Source organism: Crocuta crocuta, unplaced genomic scaffold (genome assembly GCF_008692635.1).
Source record: "Crocuta crocuta isolate KB4526 unplaced genomic scaffold, BGI_CrCroc_1.0 scaffold149, whole genome shotgun sequence".
NCBI lineage: Eukaryota > Metazoa > Chordata > Mammalia > Carnivora > Hyaenidae > Crocuta > Crocuta crocuta.
In genome coordinates, this window is record NW_027551561.1 from 6,800,180 (window position 1) to 6,810,166 (window position 9,987).

At 44.5% G+C, this 9,987-nt stretch overlaps 1 protein-coding gene across 3 annotated transcripts; it reads right to left on the bottom strand.

The window, feature by feature from the left end:
* Positions 1-1,179: 1,179 nt before the first annotated feature.
* On the bottom strand, positions 1,180-9,372 carry TEFM (transcription elongation factor, mitochondrial). 3 transcript variants are annotated; one of them, XM_077749657.1, is made up of 4 exons: positions 9,327-9,372; positions 7,874-8,337; positions 3,670-3,819; positions 1,180-1,824 (listed from the first exon to the last, which is right to left on the bottom strand). In XM_077749657.1, the coding sequence occupies exons 1-4, from the start codon at positions 9,355-9,357 to the stop codon at positions 1,387-1,389; spliced, it is 1,083 nt and encodes a 360-aa protein (XP_077605783.1). In that variant the 5' UTR covers positions 9,358-9,372; the 3' UTR covers positions 1,180-1,386. The 3 variants fall into 3 exon arrangements, with proteins under 3 accessions (XP_077605783.1, XP_077605782.1, XP_077605784.1); XM_077749656.1 differs by having other exon boundaries at positions 9,306-9,357; XM_077749658.1 differs by lacking the exon at positions 3,670-3,819.
* Between the last annotated feature and the right edge of the window lie 615 nt (positions 9,373-9,987).

Genomic DNA, 9,987 nt, shown 5'->3' on the forward strand with positions numbered 1-9,987 from the left:
ATGCCATACATCTGGCATGAACAACCAGATGGCTGGTGAAGCTATTTATTCAAATATAGAACAATGGCAAAGGGGGGGGCAGGGATTTGAAGGAAAGAAGATTTCAGACATGTGTTGTTTGGGATATCTACAACATATCCAGGGTGGAGAGGTTCTTATACAACCATGTAGGTAAATGTAGAGATTTACAAGAGTGTGCTAATAGGTGTAGAGTGCATCCCAGATTCCCCATATTTTATATATTTCTGATTATGAGTTTTTTTCCCATCAAGTATATTTCACTTTTTAAAGGAAAGATATATTGCTTTGACATCAGAGATTTGGGTTCAGGATTGGTGAGATATGAGGGCCTGAACTAAGACAAATAAAATATAATGGGAGATGTGGGGGGGAAATTAGGTGCTACTTTTTAAAAATGTTTGAGAGAGCGCGTGCACACACACAAGTTGGGGAGGGGCAGAGAGAGAATCCTAAGCAGGCTCCATTCCAAGTGTGGGGCTCGATCTCACCACCAGGAGATCATGACCTTGGTTGAAATCAAGTCAGACACTTAACTGACTGAGCCACCCAGGTCCCAGTGCTACTTTTCTCAAAAGATGGTCTGTCCAAGTAAAATATTTCAAAGTGAAAAAAAAAAAAATGAACCTATGAGACAAAGCCTCTTTGTTCCGGGTTTCATAGACCCCGTTGATGAAAATCACCTTTGGAAGCAGTACATCAAACCACATGCTACTTCCAGAAAAAGAGGACTTACGGGGCGCCTGGGTGGCTGTCAATTGGGCGTCCGACTTCGGCTCAGGTCATGATCTCAGGTTCGTGGGTTCGAGCCCCACGTCGGACTCTGTGCTGACAGCCAGCTCAGCCTGGAGCCTGTTTCAGATTCTGTGTCTCCCTCTCTCTCTGACTCTCCCCTGCTCACGCTGTCTCTCTCCCTCTCAGAAATAAAACATTAAAAAAAGTTTTTTAAAGAAGAGGACTTAAAAGTTGTGTTCTCTGTTATAATCAGTGTTATTTCCATGATGAGCACCGCCCAGAAAAATCATGACACCCTATTTTAACAATATAACAATGCAAATCCTTTAGGATGGAATTTGCTTTTCAGAGGAGATAACTTTGTTTCTTGTTTTGGCTGTTAAGGGGTCATCTTCTCGTTTAACACTAAAACCCGAAAGGCACACATTCTCCTCTAAGATCTTTATTGGTCTGGCCTAGGCTTATTATTGTGTGACCAATTCAACAGCTGAAAGCCTGGCTTTAAATATCTGAATACAAACATGTTTTCTTCTCCATAAACATTGTTAAAAACAGTTGGTTTTACAGCTTTAGAGGTAATAAATACAATTTAATATACATAACATTAGAGCTCATGACGGTAACCTCAGAATTTTAAGGTTCGGTGTCAAAAACTGCTAATTCGTAGAAGGCAATAGCTTGTAATAATGAATCATAGAACTCTTCTGATCTCTGTTGTTCAGTAGATGAAAACATCTGTCTGTAGCGGACGATCTTCTCTGATGGGAAGACGACCCGAGGCCCCTCCTTCAGCACGGACTCTGAGAGGAGTTGTTTTACTAGCTCTTTTCCACTAGTCCGTGTGTCACCAATCATCAGTTCCAAGTGCTTCCCCACTCCATTTCGATTCATGCTCAGTACCCGGTGCTGGCCGTCCTGGGCAAAAGTACTATTTAATAAGGCGTACAGCATGGCTTCCATGATATGAAAATGTAACACCAAGGGAAACCGAGAGGAGTTCTGAATTGAAAGTCCTATTTTTTCCAGAACATAGAAGTCAGCGTTAGGCATCTTTGAAATGACTGAAGAGATCTTTAAAAAGGAAAGAAAAAAAAAAAAGATAATTAGTGACAAGAAATAATTAAGTTTTGTTTTGTTTAGGTCCCCTCTCCCATTTGTGTTTTTTTTTTTTTTTTTTTTTTTAATAGGACTTACATTAAACTCCTGCTAACAGTTCTGAAGTAACTGAAAAGGCATTTAATAGAGGCATCAGGACAACCAAGTTCTGGTCATCTTTCTATCAGGAAGAAGTGGAGCTAAGACAGACAGACCATTTCATCCTCCCAAGTACTAGTTTCTTCATCTGTAAAATGGGCTTCATAATTCTTTTTTTAAATGTTTATTTTTGAGAGAGAGTACGTGAGTAAGCAAGTGAGCTCAGGGGAGGGGCAGAGAGAGAGGGAGACTCTCAGAGGATCTGAGGCAGGCTTTCTGCTGTCATTGCAGAGCCTGATGCTGGGCCTGGAACTCACTAACCATGAGGTCATGATCCAAGCCAAAGTCGGATGCCCAACCGAGCCACCCAGGCACTTCATAATTTCTAAAATCTGTGTTAGACAACATAACAGGGTCCTGGGTGGCTCAGTTGGTTGAGTGTCCAACTCTCGATTTTGGATTAGGTCATTATCCCATGGCCATGGGTTTAAGCCCTGTGTCAGGCTCTATGCTGTGCATAGAGCCTGCCTGGCATTCTCTCTTTCACTCCTGCCTTTCCCACTTGCTCTCAAATGAAAAATCTTTTTTTGTTTTTTTTTATTTTAAAAAAGATTAGACAAATTAAAACTTTTATTAACCTTTTTTTTAAAAAAATTTTTTTTAATGTTTTATTTATTTCTGAGAGGAATAGACAGTGTGAGCAGGGGAGGGTCAGAGAGAGAGGGAGACACAGAATCCAACAGGCTCCAGGCTCTGAGCTGTCAGCACAAAGCCTGACGCGGGGCCCAAACCCATGAACCACGAGATCATGACCTAAGCCGAAGTTGGACGCTTAGCCCACTGAGCCATCCAGGTGCCCGAACTTTTTTTAACCTTTTAAAAATGTCTAGGCATGGGGTCTCTGGGTGGCTGAGTGGGTTATGGATCTGACTTCTCACAGTTTGTGAGCTCAAGTCCCGCACTGGGCTCTCTGCCTTCAGCTCAGAGCCTGTTTCACATCCTCTGTATCCCTCTCGAAAATAAATAAGCATTTTAAAAAATAAATAAAATAAGGGGTGCCTGAGTGGCTCAGTCGGTTAAGTATCTGCCTTCGGCTCAAGTCATGATCCCGCGGTTCATGAGGTCAAGCCCTGCTTTGAGCTCTGTGCTGACAGTTCAGAGCCCAGAGCCTGCTTCGGATTCTGTGTCTCCGGCTCTCTACTCCTCCCCAACTCCGCGGTCTCTCAAAAATAAACATTAAAAAAAAAGTCTTTAAATAAATAAAATAAAAACATCTAGGGTAGAGCAGAGGGTTAGAATAACTAGCCTATAATCAATCATCTGCAAGTGATTAATTCTATCAGATGCTTGATTATACCAGTTTTCATATGTGTAATCAAATGGTAATTATTCCCCATCTCACAAGGTTTTGAAGACTCAAATGAGGCAATTAGTGATAGCATTTTTGAGAAACAAGCTTTATATAGTGATAAAACTCTTAACGTTCAGAAAATCATATTTTAACACTAATCTTTCTCAGGATCTGCCTTTGATACATGAATGTATTTCATGAACTAAATGAAGAGTCAACTTTTAAAAATCATAGGTGACAAAAACATGGGTGAATAATAAGCACCTGGGAGAGCCCATCCTTAGTCCTGTGTTACATTCCTCTTAGGACTAGAGGATTAAACTGCACAAGGAGTTCTAGAAGGTGGGAATTCGGAGGTGCAGCCGCTTTACCTCTTGTAAATAGACAGATGATAAGTATGTTCCTTTCATCAGCTGGCAACACTCACTTTGCTGCCAGTCCAGCACTGCCAATTTACGATCCATGTGCACCCAGGCAATTCTTCTAGTTCCAAAAACGATGGATACGATACTGTTAACTGCCTAAAACAAAAGGGCTGGTTTAATTACAAGTATAAACATTTTAACAGATACAAAATTGAAGCTGTAAACTCAGAATGCCAGATTTGTTTCTGTAACAGAAATGTCTTTACAGTTTATGAACTGAGAATTGTTAGAGAGATGCAGGAGTGATATTAAGAGACCGCCAGTAGCAGTCAGTTTATAAACAAAGAAACTTTACTTATTCTCAGCACCTTGTCCGAGGTCGGCATTCAAATATTCACCTGCTGCTGCGGACGGCACGCGCTAGGTCCTGGGAAACAAGGAACACACCCGTCCGTTGTAAGAAATGCCAGCACATGACAGTTACACTGTAGGGAGGAGACCTGGTCCGGGAAGACTGACTGGAGGACCAGGACAATGCGTAAATGCTAAGTGGGCCGTTATTTCACCCCATGTCCACACAGATAGGCTGTGGTACAAGAGCAAGTGGGGAAAGTGCAGGGGGATGGGCAGATTTCTGCAGAAGTATCTTGCTTTATCCTGAGAGCTCCAGGAAGCCACCAAAGCATGTAACCTTCAGGTACCAGATGAGACATTTCAGCACCATCACAGATCGCTGTGTGGAAGATGGACTATAGAAGGCTAGACTAGAGGTGGTATTGGTTAGGTGCCTGTTCTATGACAAAGCGTGACAAATCGGGGGCGCCTGGGTGGCTCAGCTGGTTAAGCGACTGACTCCTGATTTTGGCTCAGATCATGATCTTGCGGTTCGTAAGATCAAGCGCGTGTTGGGCTCTGTGCTGACAGTGTAGAACCTGCTTAGGATTCTCTCTCCCACTCTCCCCCTCCTCTGCTTGTGCACCTGCTCTCTCGAGGGCTCTCTTTCTCTCTCTCTCTCTCAAAGGTAAACTTAAAAAAAAAAAAAAATTAAAGACCGTGACAGTGAGGACAAGAAATAGATTAGAGATAATGGGGGTATAATTGCCATGCAGGATGGAGGAGCTTAGGATAAACTTGAATGGCACCTGTTAAAGATGATGACAGGAAGGCAGAGAAGGACAAATATCATATGTTTGCACGTATAGGAGGATTAGGAGGAACTTGACGGAGGAACAAGGGGGAGAAGAAGGGCGGAAATGGTGGGGGAAAGGGAGAGAGGCAAACCATGAGACACTCTTGAATGCTGACAAAAACTGAGGACTGATGGATGTGGGGGGGAGGGGGGGATGGGCATAGAGGAGGACACTTATGGGGATGAGCACTGAGTGTTATGTGGAAACTAATTTGACAATAAACTATTTGTAAAAAAAAAAAAAGATGATGACAGGAAGCATATCAACCTGGGAAGGCAAGGGGGCGGTGATTTGTATTTTAATGTACTGCATTCAGGTTGCCTGCAGGGCTTCTAAGGGGAAATGTGCAACAGACAATTGGGTGTGTGGATTTAACTCTGCGTGGAGTCTTGGCAGGAGATGTAGCACAATGGCGTCACTTATGGATAAGTAATGTGCTCCACACATTCAAAGGCAAAAAAGCAGGAACATTTTCTAATTCATCTCCCTTTCACTGCTAAGGAATGGATACGTACACATGAAGGGCAGAAGAGTCTGGATGACTCTACAAAATACAGGCCTTCCTTTGGTTCTTTTCTTTACCTCAGTGTTGTCGAGATTTACCGTACAGAAGAATTACTGCACCGGGTCACACACAGCACTTCACGGGCAAGATTTTTTTCAAGGACGGCTCCATGCCTTTTGTCATACAAAATAACTTTAGAACTGTTCCCTCTAAATAAGACTGCAACTCCACTGTAATGAGCGAATATACAGTATTTGTAGCAAACACTTTGAAGGAAATCCAACCCCTGAAATATTTGGTTTCAAATACATTCCAGATCAACTCTAAGATTCTATCAGGAGTCTATGGATGGACTTCATGAAACTTACAAACCCTCTGAAAGTATATGCAACATTCTATGTAGATGTGCTTTTTTTTTCTGAAAAAGAAGGTCCATAGCTTTCATCAGGTTTCCAGAAGTATCCAAAATCCTCCCAAAACTGAGAACTACTGGTCCAGAAAAAAGTGTGCTTACTACTGGCATAAGATGAGAGAATATTTTATCACATATTGTCACACAGGACCTAAGTCCCTCCTCCAAGGTTTAATGTCTGATATGCCAAGTAATTCTAATATTTGTCTTAAGGTGCTTGGGTGGCTCTGTCCATTAAGGGGCAACTTCAGCTCAGGTCATGATCTTGCAGTTCATGAGTTTGAGCCCCATGTTGGGCTCTGTGCTGAGAGCCTGGAGCCTGCTTCCAATTCTGTGTCTCCCTCTCCTCTGCCCCCTCTACCGCTCGCACTCTGTCTCTCTCTCTCTCAAAAATAAATAAACATTAAAAAAAAAAAAGACAACATTGAAAAGGATTTGCTTTTAGGATGCTTTTTAAAAGGGGGAAGGGAGAGAAAGAAGATTACATTAAATCCTGCTGGAAAGACCAGTATAATGTTCTAAAGTTACTCCCTGGAAAGAGGATCTCTTTTGCACTGAGGGTGGGAATGCAAACTGGTGCAGCCACTCTAGAAAACAGTATGGAGGTTCCGCAAAAAATTAAAATAGAACTACCCCACAACCCAGCAATTGCACTACTAGGTATTTATCCAAGGGATATAGGTGTGCTGTTCCGAAGGGGGACATGCACCCCAATGTATATAGCAGTGCTATCGACAATAGGCAAAGTATGGAAAGAGCCCAAATGTCCATGGATGGATGGATGGATGGATGGATGGATGGATGGGTGGATGGGTGGATGGGTGGATGGGTGGATGGATGGATAAAGATGTGGTATACATATGGGGCGCCTGGGTGGCTCAGTCGGTTGAGTGTCTGACTTCAGCTCAGGTCATGATCTCACAGTCCATGGGTTCGAGCCCCGCATTGGGCTCTGTGCTGACAGCTCAGAGCCTGGAGCCTGTTTCGAATTCTGTGTCTTCCTCTCTGCCCCTCCCCACTCGTGCTGTGTTTCTCTGTCTCAATAATAATAAACGTTAAAAAAACTTTTTCTTTAAAGCTGTGGTATATATAATGGAGTATTACTCGGCAATCAAAAAGAATGACATCTTGCCATCTGCAACTACGTGTGTGGAACTACAGGGTATCATTCTAAGTGAAATTAGTCAGAGAAAGACAAATACCATATGACTTCACTCATATGATGAGCTTAAGATACAAAACAGATGAACGTAAGGGAAAGGAAGCAAAAATAAAATAAAAACAAGAAGGGGTACAAAAACTTAAAAGAGACTCTTAAATATGGAGAACAGAGGGTTGCTGGAGGGGCTGTGGGAGGGGGGATGGGCTACATGGGTAATGGACAAGAAATCTACTCCTGAAATTATTGTTGCACTACGTTCTAACTAAGATGTAAATTAAAAAGTAAAAAAAAATATATAAATAAAAAATAAAATAAAGTCACTCCCAGGCCATAACCATCTTTGCATCTTAACTTCTCGTTACGCTCAATAGAACCCTCAGGTGCAGCCAGCCTCAACATTCCTCTTAAACAAACCTTGCACGGGGCACCTGGGTGGCTCAGTCGGTTAAGCATCCGACTTCGGCTCAGGTTCCGAACTTGCGTTTTGTGAGTTCGAGCACTGCATCAGGCTCTGTGCTGACAGCTTGGAGCCCGGAGCCTGCTTCGTATTCTGTGTCTCCCTCTCTCTCTCTGCCCCTCCCCCACTCACACTCCTCTCTCAAAAATAAATACAGATTTCTTAAAAATTAAAAAACAAACAAACCTTGCACAGACCTATCCTTCTACAACTGTTCTTTTTTCTAGAATGCCCGCCTCCTCCATCTAGCCTAACTGTCCCTCTCCAAGATCCAGGTTGAGTTCTACCAGCAAACTCGGCCCGACGGTCACAGCCCCAGTTCCCTGTCGTCTCCACTGCCAATTTACTATCTGTACATCTCATTCTTCGGGACTGGTAACACCCCAACTAAACTACAGGCTGTCTTGGTGCCCAGAAGAGTGCTTTGCAAAGCAGGTTCTCAAATAGGTAGGCCGTATAATGGACATTAAGAAAAATGTTATACCTTCAGTCTCTCTCTCTTTATCTCTGGTTTGATGAGCTTTCTCAAGTGCCGGGTGTCTTGGAACTTTCTTTTTTCCGCTCTCATCTCTGGACAAAGAATGGAGTGACAAACTTGAATGATAGTTTTATACTGAAACAAGGGCACATTCATTAAACTCTCTAGATTCTGAAATGGCCCAAACTTCTCTCTGTGTTCTATAATATTGGTGGATTTTCTCCCACGAAGCAATCTGAAAGCTTCAAGTTCTTTATTAGATGCTGTATTCAACACCTGCAGGATGGAAGCCTGCTGCTCCGAGGAGAAGAGCTTGTCAAGTGCATTTCCAGATTCCTTTGTATTTTCATCACAAAGAGCAACACTGGGAATAATCTTATTCGGTGCGGTGGATTTTTTCCGACAGCAGGAATTAGGGAGAGCCTGGACCAAGAATGGCCCTAATGGAACTGGAAAACATCGCCACTTTCCTGAAAGGAAAAATTAGCAAAATGTAAGCTGGAACGTCCTACTTCTTTTTAGTATTTGTCGTGGCTTCACCAGTCTTTGCAAAGGGACAGAGACTTTCCCATAATGTTAGTAGTGGTGTACCAAATTCACAAGAGAAGTCTTCTGATTTTTGTGGGTCTACAAGTTTATGTCCTTCAAGAAGCGTGCGTTTAAAACAATGACTTCAGGGGCACCTGACGGCTCAGTCGGTTAAGAGTCTGACTTCCACTCAGGTCAGCATCTCACCGTTCATAAGTTAGAGCCCCACATTGGGCTCTTGCTGTCAGCTCGGAGCTCCCACCCCTGCCTTGGATCCTCTGTCTCCCTTTCTCTGCCCCTCCCCCATCGCGATCTCTCGAAAATAAACATTAAAGTTTTTTGATAAAAATAATGTTTCAATAAATAACACGGACTTCAACTGCTTAACGTTCTTGACATTTTTAACTTTGGAGGGATCCTTTCGTAACGAATAAATCTCGTTGGGAATATTTTCACATCCGTTTTCACTAGTTTCTTTCTCATCCGGGGGAAACAAACATAAAATGTTATACGTGTCTAAGAAATGTTTCAGCTGAGGGGTAGCTTGAAGGGCGGTTTTTGTTTCTCGGGTACACTTTTCGAGATTTCTACTGTAATTATGTTTCTGCATAGTGGAAGAGCAAAAACCATATAAGAAACAAGTCTGTAAAACCAATGGGAAGTCACCCTGACCCTGCAACCCCGGGGGAAAAAATACAGCCAGAGGCCCGCAAACGGCTGTTAAGACTCTGAACCGCGCGCGCCCGCCACCCAGGGCGGGAAAGAGGCCCTCCCGAACCCCTCCCCCGGGGAGCACGGTCGCTCCGAGCCGCCCCGCAGCTCAGCTAGGACTCCAAGACCGAGAGCTGCACAGGGGACCCGAGGGAGGAAATACGCCAGGACAGCGGCTACGGACAGACGGGAAATTAACCTAGTATTCCGGGCACTCTACCTCCCGCCACGAGGAGACTACGCACGCTCATTCTCCCAAGCAAAGCGCCAAGTACTCACAGGCCAACCTTCCTCCGCCGACTTCCGGTCCCTAGGTGCTCCGCCCAAAAGTGTCCGGCCTCTCGGCGGAAAAGGTTCCGGTCTGCGTTGCGTTCCGGCGCCGTTGGGCGGTACGTGCGCCCTGGGGAGCGGGTGAGTTGCTGGTGGGCTGCACCCCGGCCGAGGCAGTGTTCTCGGATCCCCAGCCCGTGGGCAGCCCGCAGATTCCTGACACCGCTGGCCTCTGACCGCCGCTGAGCCGAGTCTCCGGGAAGCAAATGCCTAGGCCGGTTCTGGTTTGTGGTTGGCAAGGTCCCTCCTTCAGGGAGGCTCCCTGGGTTTGTTCCGGGTACATGAACTGATAAGGAGCTGTGGGGGCCTTGCCTGGGGCCCAACGAGCGGGATCTGGTGGGGAGCGTAGACAGGCACACAAGTAGCCCTGTTTCTAGGCAGTAAGGGACGACTGGGAGAAGGGGGGGTTCGAGGAAGGGCGAGGTAGGAGGAGGTTGGAGCAGCGTTCCATTTCTCACGGTTGGGGGCGGGGCAGATGAAGCTGGCACAAAATTTGTTTGGGCCTTGAATGCAGAATGGAGCAGTTAAATAGCTCCATTAGGTAGCGCAAA

What these genes read in the sequence shown, in the direction of transcription:
- TEFM (XM_077749656.1), bottom strand. Translation starts at nt 9,357, where the DNA reads ATGAGCGTGCGTAGTCTCCTCGTGGCGGGAGGTAGAGTGCCCGGAATA. An exon ending in TAAAGAGAGAGAGACTGAAG is followed by an intron (nt 3,820 to 7,873) that starts GTATAACATTTT and finishes CTTTTGTTTTAG; the next exon opens with GCAGTTAACAGTATCGTATC. An exon ending in CATCTGTCTATTTACAAGAG is followed by an intron (nt 1,825 to 3,669) that starts GTAAAGCGGCTG and finishes TCCTTTTTAAAG; the next exon opens with ATCTCTTCAGTCATTTCAAA.